The sequence below is a fragment of the Lissotriton helveticus genome, chromosome 4_1 (assembly GCF_964261635.1).
Source record: "Lissotriton helveticus chromosome 4_1, aLisHel1.1, whole genome shotgun sequence".
NCBI classification, from domain to species: Eukaryota; Metazoa; Chordata; class Amphibia; order Caudata; family Salamandridae; genus Lissotriton; species Lissotriton helveticus.
The window spans coordinates 1,320,682,998-1,320,704,651 of record NC_136063.1 but is presented as its reverse complement, the minus strand read 5'-3'; the positions used below and the strand labels follow the sequence as shown (position 1 = coordinate 1,320,704,651).

Genomic DNA, 21,654 nt, shown 5'->3' with positions numbered 1-21,654 from the left:
CAGGCTGGGGGTCTGATTAGCAGGCCCACAGCCTCAGTAGTCGAAAACCAGTGAAGCAAACAGCAAAAATTTGGGGGTGACCATAGGATAGCAGACCCTACTCTCCTACAGGTGATTAGAGGTGCACGCAGGGAAAGTGCCCCCTATGTGTGATACGGCCCCAGAAATCAAACACAAACTTTTGCGGGAGTCTTATCTTTATAGAGCCTCAACTTTTTTACAGCCTGAGTTTATACTTCAGAAACCAAAAGACAAGCGAGTTATCAGATCAAACATTTTTAATATTTATTAACTCAGCTGGTACACAGGAATTTTCATTAAAGCATTTTCGATATTGGTTATTAATGCTGAATGCCAAACAATGATGTATCTCGCTACAAGTACATAGGTTTCCTAAAAGTGCTATCCTTGTTTTGTGTGGATATAATTCTAACAGTACTGCAATTAAAGATCTTTTAGCATCGTATAATAACCCAAAGCAAGGAACTACATGCATACCTTTAATCCCATGCCAGGGATGCACATTCACGTTATTATCTTGAAAGCAACAGTGGCCTATTCTGAGACTGAAGTCCCAGTGGTACTTTTCAGATTCTAGGAACCCCCAATCTGTGATTGGATTTGTTTTTTTGAACAAGGAGGCAAATAATCCTAGAGCATCATGTAGAGTTAGTAATAATGGAGAATAATCTAATTTCTGAAGTGGAAATCTGCAGGCACACTCTCCTGGTGCATGCCAATGGTAGATTCTCCTTCGGATTTAGCACTTCTTCCAGAAACCAGAGTATTTTTAATTAAAGCCCAATTTACATCACACACAAAGGTTTCTCGCAATCACTTTTAGATTTGTTTTATTTAGAAGCAGGAGGAGAGCCTGAAATAAATTAAAAAAATTAGGAGAGAATGTTTCATTTATGCTAATTCCACCCCATACCCGCAAACATAAGTTAATATGCTTTGAACATTTACCACTTCTCTTACCTTTTCTAATTAGATTAGAAGATTTGATTAGTCATTACTTTATTAATATAGTTAACAAGTTTTACTGAAGATAAGTTGTGCGACTTCTGACATGCTAATACCTCCTCGTCCATCTTCCTGGTCCCACTTCTTAGTCTAAAACACGCAGGTTCAGCCTGGAAGAGGCAACTTCTTTGCTGCCCCCAATTTCTTCTTTAGCTCAACCCGCTTAGGCTATATGTTATTTTTTTGTGTGCAGATTTATGTAGCGTGAACTCGATCTAAAGGTATTGGAGTGCTTTACATGAGCACCAGTTATGTTACACAAGGACACAGTCCAATTTCCAATTTCAAGAAGTCTTTATTCGATAATTAAATCATAAAAGACATGTACACAAAACAAATTTCTAAAAATACATGTACATTCCATAAAATAGATAGAGTAAGTATAAAAACAGTAAGACCATATTAAATCACTAATGTTAGACAACTTTGAAATACATTAAAAGAAAATTTACAATAGATCCTGAGTCAAGTGACCTTGGCGATGATCCTAGGGCAGTTAAGAGATCCACAATTACACATAACCACTAACAGTACTAAAAGCTTAACAGTATAACCTATAACAGATTAATATATCTGGCTCTAAGGATCCAAGCCCACCCAATAAATTTAGCAACTCCTATTACAATTAGGGGTGATAGGTCAGTCTTTAGTATCCTACTAGCGTTTGCTGCTGAGCGAGTTCCCAGATTCCTACAAACTGGGCTTAGCCACTTTGCTCTAGGGGCAGCGTACAACGGACAGACAAAAAGAAAATGGTCAATATTCTCTTCCTGTCCATGGCAGCTTGGACAATTTCCCGGGCCCCCCTTACCCCATTTTTTAGTGAATTCCCTTAAGGTCAAAGAACCACACCTAAATTGGTGAAAAAGTTTGCGGTCCAGGGGCTTAGTTATTATTTCCCAGTAGTTTTCGAAGCTGGGGACATCTTTCATGGCAAAAAAAGTGCCAGTAAGGTTACTATGAGTTAGACCAGAGTGTCTTTTGGTTGCGACCCATTCCCAATAGTGCAACTTTAAATCCCTTTTTGGTGAAAGGTTGCGTTGGCAGGATTTGAGCAAAGATCTCCATAGCCCATATCACACAGGGTGGTTCCTAAGGACTTGAACCAGCCAATGTTAGAAGAGCCCGGGAGATCTTTAACCTCTAAACATGCTCTAGCATACAACTGAAGCTCTGGCGTAGTCCATAGGCGCCGCCAAAACGCCAATGGACGCAATCTGGCCATGTCCTCCACCGGCTGGCACCCAAGATCATACAAGAGCGGAAGCCGCGGGGTGGACTGTGGAAGGCCAGTGGCTAACCTTAAGAATTTATTTTGGGCAACCTTCAGGGGTTCGAGGTTGCTATAGCCCCAGAGCTCAGCTCCATATAGAACTGATGGTAAAACTTTCATGCCATAGATTTTAATTAGGGGCAACATGGGCCTAGAAAATGAGCTTTTATGTTCTTTAAGCAATGCTCCTCCTATCTGCAAGTGCTTCAGTGCCAGTAAGTCAACCTGGTGGGACCAACCAAGGGTCTCACTTAATGTAACCCCAAGGTAGGTAAACAACTTGGTCTGTTCCAGGGGTATACCTCCCATAGTATCCCTGGCTGTGGTCGGGGAACGTCCTCTTAAGACCATAAATTTAGTTTTAGTCACGTTTACCTCTAGCTCATGTTCACAGCAGAATAAATCAAACCTAGACAGGGCGTGTTGAAGGCCCTGTCTGGTCTTAGATATTAAGAGAGTATCGTCTGCGAACATGAGCAGTGGAATTTTCAATCCGGCCAGGGACGAGGCATCGGTAGGCTGGTTCCTAAAATACTGGGTAACCCCGTTTATATATAAGGAAAACAGGGTGGGTGCTAAAACGCACCCTTGCCTTACACCTTTAGCAACTGGAAATTTGTCTGTTACCTCACCTGGTTTACCCCAGCGTACTTGGGCAAATGTATGGGCATGTAGATTAACCAAAAGACGTAGAAGGGAGGGTGGCATACCCAACTTTGCAAGGCAATCCCACAGCTTAGCCCTTGGGACAAGGTCAAAAGCAGACCTTAGGTCTACAAAGGCCGCATAGAGATTACCTTTTCCTAAGGTGACAGTCTTCCAATGAAGAAGAGTAAATCGGAGAGCCTGATCTAGAGTGCTCACGTGTGCCCAAAAACCCGCCTGAAGGGGTGTTAGAGCATTGGACTCATCAATCCATTCTTGAATCCTGCCAAGAACAAGGCGGGCAATGATTTTTTGCACCGCATCAATTAGGCTGATCGGCCGGTAGTTGGAAGGAACCGACCGATCGCCTTTCTTGTAAATTGGCAGGATTTCTGCCCCGAACCATGATTCGGGGACCTTAGCACCTGAAGCTAAAGCATTTGCTAAGTGTACTAGATAGGGGACCCAAAGGTCCTGGTCCTGTTGGAATAAGTCAGCAGGAATGCAGTCCGGGCCTGGGGCCTTGCCACTTGGGATAGACTGCAGAGTATGTTTTACTTCAATACATGTGAATTTGAGGGGGGGACTGGGAATAAGACAAGGAATAGCAACCTGTGTGTTGCTACAGTTCTTAAATTGATCTTCAAAGTAACGTACCCACTGGTGTTGACCAACCAAGGCGGGGCTTGGGCGATCTTCCTGAGATTTGCCCCATTTTAACAGGTGCCAAAACTGACACATGTTACGAAGACTACATGCTTAGGTTAACATTGCCCAATGTTCATCATCCCAGTTGGACTTAGCTTTATCCCTTGCTTTTTTATAAGCCTTCCTACAGTCCCTAATTACGCTATAATTTTTAAGTTTTAATGAGTTAAACAGATCCCCATGAGTTTGACGACACTCTTCGTTAAACCAAGATATGGTTTTCTGTTTTCCCCTCCTACCCTGCTTAGCTATGGTTTTAACAAAGAGTTTTTTTAGCTCCAAAAATAAATTATTGTGGATATCAGTGATATTCTCAATAATGTCATCTTGGGACTCACAATCCACAATTTCTTCCAAGGAGCATGAAACCAAGCTTCTAATCTCCTTGCGTGCCTCAACATTAACTGAGACTTTTGGCCACCGAACCCTTCTCATGTCATTACTAAGCACAACTTCATTCTCTACAACATTCGTGCAATTTCTATCTAACCCCTGAAAGCTATGTTCCCTTAGTTCCATCACCAATGGATCATGGTCACTTTCAGGACGAGTTGTAACCACCATATCTTCCACTGTGGCCCACATCTTAACATCAACCAAAATATAGTCAATCCTACTACTAGATCTGCCATTAGAAAAAGTGTGTCTACCTATCCTATCGGACCGTACCCTACCGTTGAGTGCTCGCAGTCCCTTGTCTAGACAAAACCCTTTAATAAATATGGCAGATTTCGTCTATTTTCTAATCGGGGCCAACTCAAGCTGGGGAATCCCCCATGACATATCCTCAGCCTCGGTGAGTAAATCATCACCTATACTCAGGGGTTCAAAACAGGAATTAAGGTCCCCCATTACAACCATAGAACCTTTTACATTTGAGCCAGTGAGAAATGTATCCAAAATATGAAGGCTTAAGGCAACCCTTCCACCCTGGGAGCTCCTGGCATAGATATTTATCAACAGGATATCTAGGCCTTTGGTGGATCTTATTCTAACTATCAGTATGTCGGGCCTATCAATTTGCACCTCCTCAGCTCTTACACCCTCATACTGTCGGACCCAGGTAGTCAGACCTCCCTTTGCACGTCCTCTATGCCCTTTGATTGCTGGCTTACTAAAGTTAAGGTAGCCAACAAGGAACAACGCTGGGAGTGTCCAGGTTTCCTGGAAAGACCAGACATCACTTTGATTAATAAAATCCACCCATTCAGTGTTGTACAAACGGGACTCAAGCCCAGCAATATTCCAAGAGCCAAACTTGGTCCCACTTAGAACAACCCCCGATGTACTATGCACCTTCACTATGACATCATCCATAGCACCCTTATAGCTTGAACTGTCCATTGGGGGCGCTTTATCTCTACTCTTATTCATATGGACCCCTCCATCTACTCCCAACTCTAACGGACAGACCCCATTACATGACCCACCATCATTTTCAATCACCACATCATCAACGACTACTGTTGCTACCATCTGTGTTACCCTTTCCATATCCAGGTTCCTACCCCAAACCCTACCGAGAGGATCATGCTTCTCCTTACCATAATGAGTGTATATCTGGCAGGAGATAGCTCCAAAATGACAGGCAGTTTCTGGGGTAATAAAAGTACCCATGGGGTTTGAAGTGTCCCTGTCAGCTTGAGAGGGAGAATCAAGTCAGTCATTTAGATCCATCCCTGTCAGAGGTTCATAAACATTTTTCAATGGGATATTCCAATGCTCGTTGGGCCAGTTTGAGTTTGGGTGATTGCTTATTATGGGGAGATATTTCGGTGGGTAGCAACGCGAGTTTGGGGGACATGGAAAGTTAAAGTTGTTAGTAGGATACAAAGAGGACGGGTAGGGTTTCGGGGTATTCAGAAAGGGAGTGTAACCACTAGCACCACGACATACCTGAGGTCTGAGCAAGGGCTCTGGATAGAAGTAACTCAGGTTTCTTGTGGATACACCACCCTCATTATTCCCAGGAAACCAATCGCTTATGTAGGAGACCACTCTGTGGTCTTTAAAATTAGTAATAACGATGTCACCCTCTAAATCTTTTGGACGGAGACCCACCCAGTTACACCTTCTTACTGAGATAATATATCCGTTGAGATGGGCTGGTAAGGGTCTATATTTACTCAGCCAATAAATGACTTTATTTTTCAAATTTGCATTGGCCTCATGGTTACCATTTGTGATTGGAGGAACTCCAGTTAAAACGATCACAAAATTTGATGATTCAGGAGGTAGGTCCACTATGTTTTTAAGATTTGAAAGAGGTCTTTGAGATAGAGTTTTAGTTTTGGCAGCCCCCAATGGCAGTGTCTGACTATTAACAATGGATGTTTGTTTGGAGACCAACACATGCTTCTCATTAGCTGGTTTAAGTACTAATGACGGTTTGGGTGATGGGATGGCTTTGGTTTTCTCACTATCTGAATTAGCAAAGGTTGTAGGTAAAGTGTTTTGAATCAATGTGGAGGTAGGTGGAATCCCATTCAATTGGAGCTGATCCGTAGGGATCGTTGGGTGAAGTGTTTTAGTCGGATCAGCTGTTAATAAGAGGTTATCCATCTTCTCCCCCAAAATCCTAATCCTCTCCATAAGAGGGAGCATATAGGATTTTAACATTTGATCAAAGAGATCTATAGTCTCTTTTTTTGACATATGTAAAGGATCAACATTAACGGGTGAAGTTGATTGGGAGAGAGAACCTGGCAAGACCACCCTCACTGGGGGTACGCTTTTTTTAATCTTAAGTGATTCTCCCAACAGAGATGGGGGGGCCTGTGTGGTAGAACTTTTCCTTTTGACGCCCCCTTTTTTCCTCCTTTTTCTAGGCGGGGAATGATAGACCCTACGTAAGTTCATGGGTTTGGCTCCAGTGACATTTTTACCATGTGAAGACATTGATTTATTTTGGGTTAGCTTAAATGGAGCTACACTATCGATCGATTGATTAGTTAAAGAAGATTGTAATTGTGGGACTATAGATGGAGCTACAGGGGTATTAAGGTCTATGAGACTATTTAAGTCAGTAGACAAACTAGTGCAATTGTCAACATTATTGTTGTCAGAGGTAATAACAGAAGTATTAAGATCACGAAAAATAGTAGGAAAGTGGTCAGTACAGAATAGGTCGGCATCTCTGTCCGGCCCACATGTGCTTCCTAAGTCCTGGGTGACCCTTCTATTAATAATTGGGGGCAGAGGATTCTGTTTCAGATGTTCGATGGATCTGCGTCGCTCAGCACGTTTCTCTTCTAAGAGAAGTTGTTTGTCTATCTCTCTATTAGCTTTCTCAAAGTATTTGTCAAGAGGCCCTAATATTGAGACTCCAACACATGATGGTAGGGAGTTAGACATAACAATGACAAGATTACAATATTGAGGGAAATAAAGTCAAACTAACCCGGGTGCAACTGGGGCAGAATATATAATCTTAGGGACCGGGCCCACCCCGGCCACCCTCGGCCCCTGACGGCCACAGACGGTCCCGCCCTTGTCCCGGGCTTCTCCCGGTCGCTCCCGCGCGCTCCCGTGCCGCGGGACTGAGGGAGCCTATTAGTAGGGCTATGGGTAAAGGGGAGGAGTAGGCAGGGAGAGCGGCCCAGGTGCTGTAAATCCGGGCAGGCGGGCGCTCCTGGGAATGGTAGTCCCAGTCCAGCGATCGCACTCGCTCGCAGCCCCGCTTAAACAACACACCTCCTCCCAAGGTATCCTGCAAGGTCCATGGTTATCAGCAAGGAACCCCCTACGAAGGGGGACCCGCGAAGCGGGTTCCGTGAGAGGTGGAAGTTAATCAGCAAGCACACAGTCCCAGCGTTGACTGTAAATAGCAGCAAATCGTCCCACTGAAAATCCGAGGGCTGGGGCTTTTCAAAGCACGAAGGTGGGGAGGAGCAGGCAGGGAGAGCAGCCCAGGTGCTGTAAATCCGGGCAGGCGGGCGCTTCTGGGAATGGTAGTCCCAGTCCAGCGCTCGCACTCGCTCGCAGCCCCGCTTAAACAACACACCTCCTCCCAAGGTATCCTGCAAGGTCCGTGGTTATCAGCAAGGAACCCCCCACGAAGCGGGACCCGCGATGCGGGTTCCGCGCGAGGTGGAAGTTAATCAGCAAGCACACAGTCCCAGCGTTGACTGTAAATAGCACTAAAGCGTCCCACTGAAAATCCGAGGGCTGGGGCTTTTCAAAGCACGAAGGTGGGGAGGAGCAAGCAGGGAGAGCGGCCCAGGTGCTGTAAATCCGGGCAGGCGGGCGCTCCTGGGAATGGTAGTCCCAGTCCAGCGCTCGCACTCGCTCGCAGCCCCGCTTAAACAACACACCTCCTCCCAAGGTATCCTGCAAGGTCCGTGGTTATCAGCAAGGAACCCCCCACGAAGCGGGACCCGCGAAGCGGGTTTCGCGAGAGGTGGAAGTTAATCAGCAAGCACACAGTCCCAGCGTTGACTGTAAATAGCAGTAAAGCGTCCCCGACACAGTCATATTTTGGTTGGCGCGGGGAGATTAAGTAATTTGCCCAGAATCACAGGATGCTGAGCCGACCCTGAGGCTCGAACCCGGTTCGGCAGCTCTAGCCATAAGGCTACATACTCTCCCCATGTAGATTCTCCTACCTCTTTTGGAAAAGGGGGGTGGTGATGGACAGAGTTTCTGAATGATGCAGAATACTCTTACCAAGTCAATAGATCATGGTTTCAATCCATCACCGTTTTTTAGCTCACTGCACCATCCCAGCTCAGAACCTGGCTATATGCAAATTAGTCTGTTCCTGTCCCAGTGCATGATGGGAACAGGGCAAACCAAACTACCTAGCCAATTCTTATACTGGGAAGGAAACAAGATCTATTGACTTGGTAAGAGTATTCTGCATCATTCAGAAACTCTGTCCATCACCACCCCCTTTTTCCAAAATCGGTTTTATCCACACTGTGTGTGGGAGGGTATACTCAGACATGAGTCCCTTGCTCATTGCACCATCAGGATTCAAGCAAGCCGGGCCGAAGAAGGCTGTGATGCCAGAAACCGGTCCCCGGAAGCTTGTTTCCTTCCCAGTATAAGAATTGGCTTGGTAGTTTGGTTTGCCCTGTTCCCATCATGCACTGGGACAGGAACAGACTAATTTGCATATAGCCAGGTTCTGAGCTGGGATGGTGCAGTGAGCTAAAAAACGGTGATGGATTAAAACCATGATCTATTGACTTGGTAAGAGTATTCTGCATCATTCAGAAACTCTGTCCATCACCACCCCCTTTTTCCAAAATCGGTTTTATCCACACTGTGTGTGGGAGGGTATACTCAGACGTGAGTCCCTTGCTCATTGCACCATCAGGATTCAAGCAAGCCGGGCCGAAGAAGGCTGTGATGCCAGAAACCGGTCCCCGGAAGCTTGTTTCCTTCCCAGTATAAGAATTGGCTTGGTAGTTTGGTTTGCCCTGTTCCCATCATGCACTGGGACAGGAACAGACTAATTTGCATATAGCCAGGTTCTGAGCTGGGATGGTGCAGTGAGCTAAAAAACGGTGATGGATTAAAACCATGATCTATTGACTTGGTAAGAGTATTCTGCATCATTCAGAAACTCTGTCCATCACCACCCCCTTTTTCCAAAATCGGTTTTATCCACACTGTGTGTGGGAGGGTATACTCAGACGTGAGTCCCTTGCTCATTGCACCATCAGGATTCAAGCAAGCCGGGCCGAAGAAGGCTGTGATGCCAGAAACCGGTCCCCGGAAGCTTGTTTCCTTCCCAGTATAAGAATTGGCTTGGTAGTTTGGTTTGCCCTGTTCCCATCATGCACTGGGACAGGAACAGACTAATTTGCATATAGCCAGGTTCTGAGCTGGGATGGTGCAGTGAGCTAAAAAACGGTGATGGATTAAAACCATGATCTATTGACTTGGTAAGAGTATTCTGCATCATTCAGAAACTCTGTCCATCACCACCCCCTTTTTCCAAAATCGGTTTTATCCACACTGTGTGTGGGAGGGTATACTCAGACGTGAGTCCCTTGCTCATTGCACCATCAGGATTCAAGCAAGCCGGGCCGAAGAAGGCTGTGATGCCAGAAACCGGTCCCCGGAAGCTTGTTTCCTTCCCAGTATAAGAATTGGCTTGGTAGTTTGGTTTGCCCTGTTCCCATCATGCACTGGGACAGGAACAGACTAATTTGCATATAGCCAGGTTCTGAGCTGGGATGGTGCAGTGAGCTAAAAAACGGTGATGGATTAAAACCATGATCTATTGACTTGGTAAGAGTATTCTGCATCATTCAGAAACTCTGTCCATCACCACCCCCTTTTTCCAAAATCGGTTTTATCCACACTGTGTGTGGGAGGGTATACTCAGACGTGAGTCCCTTGCTCATTGCACCATCAGGATTCAAGCAAGCCGGGCCGAAGAAGGCTGTGATGCCAGAAACCGGTCCCCGGAAGCTTGTTTCCTTCCCAGTATAAGAATTGGCTTGGTAGTTTGGTTTGCCCTGTTCCCATCATGCACTGGGACAGGAACAGACTAATTTGCATATAGCCAGGTTCTGAGCTGGGATGGTGCAGTGAGCTAAAAAACGGTGATGGATTAAAACCATGATCTATTGACTTGGTAAGAGTATTCTGCATCATTCAGAAACTCTGTCCATCACCACCCCCTTTTTCCAAAATCGGTTTTATCCACACTGTGTGTGGGAGGGTATACTCAGACGTGAGTCCCTTGCTCATTGCACCATCAGGATTCAAGCAAGCCGGGCCGAAGAAGGCTGTGATGCCAGAAACCGGTCCCCGGAAGCTTGTTTCCTTCCCAGTATAAGAATTGGCTTGGTAGTTTGGTTTGCCCTGTTCCCATCATGCACTGGGACAGGAACAGACTAATTTGCATATAGCCAGGTTCTGAGCTGGGATGGTGCAGTGAGCTAAAAAACGGTGATGGATTAAAACCATGATCTATTGACTTGGTAAGAGTATTCTGCATCATTCAGAAACTCTGTCCATCACCACCCCCTTTTTCCAAAATCGGTTTTATCCACACTGTGTGTGGGAGGGTATACTCAGACGTGAGTCCCTTGCTCATTGCACCATCAGGATTCAAGCAAGCCGGGCCGAAGAAGGCTGTGATGCCAGAAACCGGTCCCCGGAAGCTTGTTTCCTTCCCAGTATAAGAATTGGCTTGGTAGTTTGGTTTGCCCTGTTCCCATCATGCACTGGGACAGGAACAGACTAATTTGCATATAGCCAGGTTCTGAGCTGGGATGGTGCAGTGAGCTAAAAAACGGTGATGGATTAAAACCATGATCTATTGACTTGGTAAGAGTATTCTGCATCATTCAGAAACTCTGTCCATCACCACCCCCTTTTTCCAAAATCGATTCTCCTACCTCTACCACGTCCTGATTGATCTGTCTCCATGGAGATTGTTTCTTACCTTTGCTGCATGTTGGCAGATAAGTGTTGATATGATTCTTGTTCCACTTCGCTGTACCTGGTTGTTGATGAAGCCTCAGGCTTCTACAGTGGCCTAATGGTTTGGCTTAGCCATTGCAGGGAACTTGTTTAATAAGAATATTCTAAACTGACAGTGGCCTTGCTCTTAGTGGGCTTATGTGCTGTTCTTTGTCTTTTCAAAGATCTGCACAGGCTCTGGATTGAGTTCACTGGAGGGATGTTTGCTTGCACATCCTAGCTCCTAGCACTGGTCTTGTGGTTCCTTGACTATAGTCAGGGTCACTGGCTTGTTTGTCTCTGGGACTAAGCTATATGGGCCCACTTTGGCCAGTCTGCTGCTATGACCCATTACCTGGCTTTTCACTGAGCTTATATCCACGTGGCCTTGATGTGGGAGTCCCTTTTTCAGCTTACTTCATCTGCTTTGCCTTTGCTCTGTAGTTTCTCCACCTTCCTTTTTGCAAAGGTATAGTGGCAGAGACATTTGTTTGTACTTTTTTGGTTGAAAGGTGGAACTGAGATCTTTTAAAGCTTCCTTTAATGCATTACAGCAGTGGTTCCCAAACTTTTGACTCCTGAGGACCCCCATTGAGTCACTACTGGAAGCCGGGGACCCCCAAGCAATTTGAGTTAAATTTCAAATATTAAAACAGTAATTCGAAAAAAATACACACGGGTGCACACAAAACAACTACTCAAAGTACTTAGGGGCAGATTTACAATAAGTGACGCATCTATGCATATCAGCAGGGATGCGCCACTTATTGTGCGCCATGCCTCTGCCACCATTGATGCGCCGCATTTACAATGCTGCGCCTCATGGGGCAAAAAAGCACAGATGCATGACGCATCTGTGCCGTAAAGGTGGCGCATTGCTGGAGTTGCGTCGCAAGCGCCACACAGCTCCAGCAATGCTCTGGGGGGCCGAATCTTGTTAATGCTGCGTCAATCCTTATGCCTGCTTCGAGCAGGCGCAGGGTTTTGACGCAGCATGGGCCCCAAAGTGACTGAGTGAAATCTTGTAGATTTAACTCAGCCACTTTTAGGAGGCGTTCCTGCGCCGGAACACCTCCTTCTGGCTTTACAACGTGGCTTTACAACGTGGCGCATCTCCCAGATGCGCCACGTTGTAAATACCCTGCACCATGGCGCATCTTTTGCGTCGCCACTGCATCACGTAAGTGACGCAACGGCGGCGTAAAAGAGGCGCAAGGGGCTTGTAAATCTGCCCCATAGGAGTTTGGGGCCAGATGTACGACCATTTCATTTAGCGCCTCGCAATTGGCGACACATTGCGAGTGGCAAATTGCGAGTCGCTAAATGAAATGTACAACAGTGTGTTTAACACTGTTTCGGATTCCCAATGGGGTCGCAAATTGCGAGGTTCATTAATATTAATGAGCCTCTCGCAATTTGCGAGCCTATCAGGAATGCCAGCCCTCCTAGGTATGGTGCCTGCTGGGCTCTGCAGGCCACCATGTCTGGGACTGCTTTTAAATAAAGCAGTTAAAAAAAATGCAGCCCATTTACCATGCATTTTTGAAAAAAAGAAAATGAAACATTTTCGTTTCATTTTCTAAGGGCATGCAGAGGTCCCTGGGACCACTGCCTGACCGTAAAAAATAATTCTGGGACCCCTTCCCATTTGCAAATGCATTACCATCTACTTGAAGTAAGTGGTAATTGCGAGTGTTTTGCGACGCAAAACATTTGTACATGGTTTTAAGACTCGCTATTTGGAAGGGAATGCCCCTTCCAAATAGCAAGTTGCAAAACCTATTTAGAAAGTCGCAAACAAATTGGGACTCGCGAAATAGGCAATGTACATGGCCAAATACGTTTTTGCATGTGAAACCGGGTTCACGAACCCGTTCACGCATATAAAAACGGATCGTACATCTGGCCCTTAGTATTTTATATTGAAGTAATAGCCCCTCTGTCACATGTATTTCATTTGTTTTATAGCACCTCTCATACCATTGTAGGATTTCAGAGCACTTTACATCACACACATAGAGACATTGAATCGTACATGTAAATCAGTGTGTATATAAAATGTTTAAAGAGTGCTTGGTCTGGAAAAGCACCAACTCAGGATTCAGAACATAACACAGTGGCTAGCACTGACTTTAACTTTAAAAATGTATTTCCACCCAAATAAATATTTTTAGCAGCATCAGGGTAATGAATAACTGGGAAAAAACAAAAGTTACTAACTGGTACCATGCAGTTTGCAAGCAGCTCTTTGAAGACAGTTTTAGGTCCCTCTGCTACATTACGATTGTCACTTATGAAGTGCACAGTAACAAAAGAATCTGTGACAAAAGCAGTAACCACAAACATATGCACATAAAATGCTGCTTTTTAAAATGCATGTTACACGTTCTTTGCAGTATGCACATTAACCCTCTGTGCTACATTAGTTAAGTCAAAGCTGCCACTAAACAAAACTCTCCTCACGCTCCAGCAGGTACATTAATCACTGGCTTTATCTTGACACTTTTATTGCTGCTGGAAAGCTGCTAATTATACAAGAAACTTTTTTGTGCTTTTAAAACTGTTGCCTGCGGACCCCCTGGGAATGTGTCACGGACCCCTGGGGGTCCGCGGACCACAGTTTGGGAAACACTGCATTACAGTATTATCAGGAGTCTTTACAATGCTACAATTGGTTCTCTTTTTGGAAGCTTGACTTCTGTCCCACATCGCCCTAGGTGTTACCTGGGTTGGAGGTGGGGGTAGTCTATTAGGCCTGGGGAGGGCTTAATTTGTAAAATACTAAGTGCCGGTGGCCAAAGATTTTTCAGACGCCGGTGGATAGCACTGCTGAATGTCAAGGTTCCCGAATATCAAGTCTGATTCCAACTCACACCTCTTTTTATGCACCACCAGACACTCCTTGCCCCTTTATCTCACCTGTGTCTTGTCTTATCATCCCTGTTTTCCTGCTTTTCTCACTGTTTTCTTTTCCTTCTTTTTTCCCATTTTTGTTTTTTTGTCTCTTGTTTGCTCTGGGTCAAACAATTATGAGGAACATTAAGTGCCTGTCCCGAAAAAACTGTGGCTACTGTGGTTTCTTAGGTGTCAGCATGACACACGACTCTGCTAGGCTGAGATGTTGCTTAGGCATGATGAGATGAACCACATCCAAGTCAAAGGTGGTTATAGAAAGGCTGACATACTCATCTGTTTGTCTTCAGACTCCTCTTAATTTCTTCTTCTGGTTCCTGCTCGTCTTCCCCGGTCATGAGGATTCAGGAGTTGTCCAAGGTCTATCTCCTCGTTGTCCTCTTTCCAGATTTTCCATTGGGGTCGTGGTTGTTGAAAGCAGTTCTTGAATTTGTATAGTGCCTGTACACCTTTTGAATGCTAGTGCCATGTTGGAAGACTGGAGTGTGTGCTGTAATCTCATAGAGTAAGGGCTTGGACAAGGAAGACAGATGAGCAGGTAACTACTGGATAGCTTCATTATTCTGAGTTCCGAACCTCCTTGCCTCGGTTCTCCATCCCACCATCCCATTCCCTTGCTCGTCCTCCTCCATATCCTTCAGTGTTACTATTGTACGAGAAGATGTATAGTTAGAACCTTCCTTCCTTCCTTCCTTCCTTCCTTCCTTCCTTCCTTCCTCCCCCCTCGCCCCCTCCCCCTCCTCCCCCTCTCCCCTCCCCCTCCTCCTCCCTCCCTCCCTCCCTTCCTTCCTTCCTTCCTTCCTTCCTTCCTTCCTTCCTTCCTTCTTTCCTTCCTTCCTTCCTTCCTTCCTTCCTTCCTTCCTTCCTTCCTTCCTTCCGTCTTTCCTTCCTTCCTTCCTTCCTCCCCCCTCGCCCCCTCCCCCTCCTCCCCCTCTCCCCTCCCCCTCCTCCTCCCTCCCTCCCTCCCTTCCTTCCTTCCTTCCTTCCTTCCTTCCTTCCTTCCTTCCTTCTTTCCTTCCTTCCTTCCTTCCTTCCTTCCTTCCTTCCTTCCTTCTTTCCTTCCTTCCTTCCTTCCTTCCTTCCTTCCTTCCTTCCTTCCTTCCTTCCTTCCTCCCTCCCTCCCTCCCTTCCTCCCTCCCTCCCTTCCTCCCTTCCTCCCTCCCTCCCTCTCTCCCTCCCTCCCTCTCCCTGCCTCCCTCCCTCCCCCCTTAATCGAAAAGTTGCTAAGCCTGTAACAATATCTCTGCTCTGGAAAATGGCACTAAGGACCAGAAGCACAGAAGAGGGGATTTCAGAAGTATACAAAAGCTCCAGAAATCAGTATTGTCATACATGGTCACTGAAAGGAAATTCCAGGCGTTGCCCATAAGCACTGAAAGAGGTTTGCCTCTCTCGCTAGCTTGGAAGCCAAGAATGGAAACGAGAGCTCACTGTTGTGTAACAAGGAAAGATCTTATGTAGATAAATAGGTAAGGACCAATAAAATGCCTTGTGGCAGATGCATTGAGCTTTAAATGATTATTTTTTTGCCAAAGAGGAGTAAGCAGTATACAGATGCAAAGAGAGCAGAAGCGATCAAAAGCGAGTTTGTAGGTTCAGGTCAAGGATGAGAAGAACCACAGCATTCTGGATGTGCTGCAGTATGTTGGTAAAATAGGCTGGGAGACTGAGGTAAGAATAATCACAGTAGTCCAGTTTTGGAGATAATAAGTGCCCTGGGCAACTCTTTAGCAAAACTGACTGTGAGTAGGTGGATGATTTAGCTCATAATTTGTAATATTGGAGTAACTCATTTAAGAGACCTAGTCAAATATAAGCAGCTCATCAAAAATAATCCTTGGAGTTTGAACTGCAGAAAAGAGCTCAGGTGGGGTACAAATTTAGTAGGCCATCAGCTCTGAGACCAATGGGTTTTATTTCAAAAGATAACCCTTTTGGTGTAGTTGGTGGTTAGTTTGAGTTTAAGGTTCGTCCACCTATGGTGCACAAGCAGCCTTTATAGTTGGGTTGGGTTGACTTTCTATTGGCATCCAAATGCAGTACTGGTCGATTGTCATCTGCGTAGCAACATAAATGCATCCCAAAGGACTCAATGAAAGTCACCAAGGGAGAGACATAGATTTTAAATAATATGTTGCTTAATGCTGAACAGTAAGCCTCATCATAGGGTCTTTTTAAAATCTCAGCATCAAAGGCTTTGAGGAATAGCCTACATATCTTTCAGCAAAGAGGTCTAGACAATGGCACTAAGGACAATAAGCACAGAAGAGTGCAATGTCTCTTACTCCAGTGAAAGTAAGGTGGTGGAACAGAATAGGGTGAGACGCCATATTACTGCATCCATATTTATCCCTTTAGGGTGGGGCAAAAAAACTTTGCTAAAGCAAACAAGTTGCTTATCTCCAGGTTGACACTTTCTCTCATAAGGACTGTGACATGGAAGACCTGGAGTCAGAGTCACAAAAAAACAATCGTAAGCAATCGGTCCATCCCCTTGTCCTAGCCCAGTCATGAAAAATGTCAGCGACTAACCTTAAAGAGGCCCTCAATCCACCACAGAGAATCTCTGGGATTGCTTCCATACGGCAATGCACATGCAGCAGCTTAGAAAGAATAAGAAGAATTACCCATGCCCTGATTACCTCAGGTGGGCTGCAATGATGTAGACCTGGGTTAATCACTCGGATTTTCTCATACACCATCTCACTGCCAATGTCAGAATTAAGCAATGGCTACTATTGCCTATCCTAACATGACAGGGGCATGGCATTTCAGAGGCATGTATAGATTTAACCAAGAGTCTGGCAGGGTCCCTGTCCCCAAAAACGCCTCCATTTTGAACGGGCAGGAGCTGAGATTTCAGAGGCTGCAGGCCTCATATTATTTGGTACACAGCACTTGACATCATTAACATTTTCAGAACCTTAAAAGCCTGGAACCCAAGCCACTGAATTTGTGATGTAATTTGCTCTAGTAGTACTTCTGACTTACCGCTCAGTTCCTGCAGTAAGCCAGGCTTACACCAGGGATACAACTGGCATATCTCTGGATTTCAAGAGTACTATAAGAGTAAGCCTCACATATTTATAGCAACATCATTGTGAACGTGCCATATTTTATAGTAGCAGGAATTATGTGCATGCACACACATCATGGTGTTTATATTTGAAAACATAAATGTAGTAAAAACAGAAACCATCAACCACATTTGCAAGCATTCTGTAAGACAACAGTGATTCGTATTGCTGAGCCTACAAAGTTTAGAGGTATCCTAACTCTTCATGTCCTATTTTTGTATTGTAGTTATTGAAAGAGATGAAGGTAAAGGGCTTTCTCTGATTGAACTGAATCCTCCAGATCCATGGGCTGCTGATCCCAAAGACCCAGAGACTCTGGCATTTGAAGAAGTGCAGGTAAGTTTAACTTGTGATGAGATTTTCTTTTCCATTGCAGAAGCTGACACAGTACTTGCTCATGAAAAATCCAATGTATTTCAGAGTAGATATAGGTAAACTAAAGTTTGAATACTGAAAAGTACTAAGGACTTGGATGCTGCCGAAATCTGGACACAAGTGACTTTCACAGCATATCACACTGGGTTGTTATACTTGGCCTGTGAAACTCTCCATCAAGCTCATGTTCCATTCTTCTTTAAGGGTAAGGTGACATACACACCCACCTCTATAAAAAGTCTAGAGCATATTCTCTAGATCTCCTGCACAGTACCAAATCACAATACGTGTAGGTGACACAACTACCAACACACTTCAACAACCATGCATAATAAATGGAGTAACTTAAAAAGACCTATATAAGCAGCACAATGTAATGCAAAGATAATTATTGAAGTTTTCTGGAGAACATTTCTTTGTGTCTTCTCTTTAATAGAACTGTTTCTTATGCAGTAAACCCATTTACATCAGGAACTCGGGTATACAGAGGGGCATATTTACAAGCAAAGTGCGGAGTTAATCGTTAAACTTCCTGGTTTAACACCTCACTCCGCCACTTCAGAAACGCAGGGCTTCATCATATTTACAAGAATATGATGCAGCCCTACGTTTTCCCCTGCTCTGGCGCTACCCTTAGCAGCCTAGCGCTAACACGGGCCCCCTTCCTGTACATAAACAATCTTTAAATGCCGTTTTGTAACTTCTATGTGTGCTGGTTAATGGCTTGATGCATAGAAGTTGCAAAACTGCATTTTTTTATAATGATTGTTTATGTGCAGGGTGACCTTTTTGTACAACAACAACAATCATTGGCCTTTTGCTGTTTTGATGTGTGCTGCACAACACAGCACATGTGAAAACAGCAAAAATGAGGAGAAATTAAACATTTCTCCTTGTTGCGCCAGGGTAAGACCACGTTTTCCTTGTTCTTAATTTTGGCCCTGCCTCCTATTTATGCCTCCCTAGTAAATAGGGGGCAGTGTCAGAATCAATGGGCGTTGCAGAGGAACTCCCACAGCAACACCCATTGCCCTCGCCTTTCAAGCTAAGCATAGCGTGAAAGGGGGCCTTATTTACAAGGCAGTGTTAAGCCACGTGAAGTGACTAAATGTTACCTTGCAAATAAGGCGAAGCCCCTATCACCACAGGAACCTTGTAAAAAGTGATGTTCCTATGGCGATAGGGGCTTGTAAATATACCCCAGAGTGCCTAAGCATTTACACATGAACCCTTATATAAGCAAGGAAAGTAATGTTCCTCTAATGATCGAAAATACTTGCTGTTCTCTGAAAGATGAGCCAAAATGTCACATGTAGTTGAATACCAAACTTTTATAGAACACATTTTCTATTGATCTTAAGGAAACCCTCACAGAAAGACTTTTGGTTTCCTGGTAATGAAATTTCTGTTACAAAGTATTTGTTAAAAATCTCACAATCATATGAAAATGTATGTGCAATCTTTCGTCATGTATATACAATAAATGTGTACATTCATAGAACAATTTCCTCTTTGCATGTGTCCAAGAGAACAGCTTATTATCAGAGATTATTAATTTTAAAAGGCATCTGCTTCAATGAGGATGGCCTGACTAGAAGTAGTGAAACCCACCCCTTAAAGCATATGAATCCAGGGGTTGCTCACCACCTATGGTATAACTCTTACAAGACATCTTGGGGGCGGGGAGGTGTCTGGTTTTATCAGCAAGGCCCCTACACTTATACCCGTGAGGTTGTTAGTACATATTTCTATACTGCCATCAAAGTTAATTTCCAAGGTTTTTCTTTTGTTCAATTCAGAAAGAAACCGAAGACACATCTCCTAAAAGGAAAACAAAAAATAAATATGTGGATTGTTGAATTGATCTTAGCCACTGGTAATAACTGTGGGCCTTAATTCAGTACATTGTTTTCTGCCCACCAAACCACCTCAGATGGAAACCAGCCATATGCAAATTTGTGAAGGGTGTTTCAAGACATTGCCCCATGCTCACTGTCCCACACGACTAAAGGTATAACTTACTGATGAGACCTAAGTAGTTTGAAAGCAGTCTGGGGTTGCTTGTGATTCTTCCTGAAGGGGGCCTGGCCTTGTAGTTCAAGCTGGTTTGTTCCTATTGGAGCAGAATCAAAACGGATTTGCAGATGGCATGCCCCTGTCCATAGAGGAATAGTGGGTGAAAATGAATGGGCTGGAAGACTGCCATAAGGGATTGCCAGTGGCTGAGATTAGTTGCTTCCATCACCTTGCTGTTTTTTCAGCAGATGGACTGAGTGCAATAGCTATGCCCGGATGTGGGTTTCGTGGGTTTCGTGCTCACTGTATCACAGGACTATATTTCACTCACAAGAACTAAGTAAGTCGAAATCTATTTGGGATTTCTTGTCATCCTATCTAAAGGAGCCCTGGCTTCCACTTTTGTGCTGAAGTGATCCAATTCGAGCAGGACCAAGACTAATTTGCACTTGGCAAGTCTGTGTCCAGATTAGCATAAGGGATGACAATCTAAGTGTCAGGAATGTGAACCAGAAGGATCATCAGTGCCTGAGATTAATTTGTGCATTCCTTTCATCACCTTGTTGGGTTTTTTGAGGTAGATGCCCTAAATGTGACAAGTATGCTCAGACGTAGGTACTCTAACTGTTCCACAGGACTCAATATGATCAAAATCGTTCAAACCAGTATGGAGTTGTTTGCCTTTCTATCTGCATGGGACCTAACCTGGCATTGCAGACTGCATTGTTCCTATTTGGATCAGGGCCAAGAATAATTTGTATTTGTCAGATCTCTGTCTGGAGTGGTCATAAGTGTGTGAAAAATGGTGGTCTGGATTGTGGCCTGAGTGATCCTCAGTGACCGAGTTTAATTCAAGCCTTCCTGTCATCACCTTGTTGTTTGTCACTTCTCTTTAGGAAGCATTACCAACTTGAATAGTAGAACTTACCTCTTCCTGCCTCTTTGTAAATTATTTCAATCACACCCATGGGCTCCTACCCACTGTACTGCGCTGTGTTGCTGCAAGAGGACAGTTAGATACATACCCTCCATTAACTTTGGACCAGAAAAGAATAGCTGTACAATTAATGCTCATGTTGTGAATGAACTTTGGTGTATGGGGTACACACATTGCCGACCCATATAGGTAAGTGAGGTGTGGCCTGGGTAAGGGGTTGTGGAAGTTACAGATGTCAGGATAAGTTATATTAAATAAATAAACCCACTTACTTTGCCAATGCGGCGATGCATCGAGCACATAGCAAGTGGTTTTATACATTTAATATTACTTGTCCGGGCGCCTGTAGACTACCACCAGCCGCTCTTAACAGTGCGAGCTGCTACTGGGTAGGCAGTGCAGGCGAGCGATAAGAGTATTGTTTATACTTCAGTCAATAGAGCATGTTTCTGGCCTCATGCTCACCACAGTGCTACCCACACTCCCTTGTGCAGACTATTTGCATGGCCAGAGTGCAAGGCTCATTTGAAAGTAAGCTCAGTATAATTTTCACAGGTACAGTTGTGCTTCCTAAAATGCCAATATGCAAAAGGTACTTCTTCTCAATCTGCACACACAAAAACAACTTTGTAAATGTACTCCACCCGCACAACGTACTGCTAGAGATTTTATGTATGACAATATATGCAACTTGGAGATCATTAAGATTCTGGTCAGAGTAAGATGGCCATCTCTAGCTGAGGAACATGACTTAAAGAAAGTGTTAGCTTTGCCTGTAATATTTACCTCCTACGTAGAGATCTCCCTATGGAAAGGTATAGGGAAAATTGTTAAGACTTATAGTCTAAAAACAATTATTCATTTTTTTACTGTAGAATATGTAATGTAAAATATTGTAAACTAAATAGCGTTTTAAAGCACAGTGACCCATCAAATCAAATGTGTAATAAATGACAAAATAATGTAAAGCTTTCATAGCTATTTAAAATTCTTACTGATTTTCACATTTCAGGAGATTTTATTTAATTCATGCTGTACATTGTGACAATGTGGATTATCAGTTGGAGCTGATGTGACTCCTCGCCAAGTAATAACGTCACTATTCTGTACCATGTCAAGTTGGGTCTCAATAATGTAAACCTGAGCTCAACTCTTGGTAGCTGTAGCACAGAGACGACAGTCTTAATTTTGGAGAAATGTGTAAAGCATTCATCAGTACCAAAACAGGTAAATGTAACAAAATACAACACAATATAAATCCA

The 21,654-nt window shown here is 44.3% G+C and overlaps 1 protein-coding gene across 1 annotated transcript in view; it reads left to right on the top strand.

Moving 5' to 3' along the window:
* LOC144829101 (cytidine monophosphate-N-acetylneuraminic acid hydroxylase-like) overlaps positions 1–21,654 on the top strand; it is a 694,590-nt gene that overhangs the window by 325,077 nt on the left and 347,859 nt on the right. Inside the window, exon 4 of the mRNA XM_078687905.1 lies at positions 17,291–17,400. Within this exon, the coding sequence (XP_078544031.1) occupies positions 17,291–17,400 (110 nt within the window). The remainder of the gene's footprint in view (positions 1–17,290; positions 17,401–21,654) is intronic.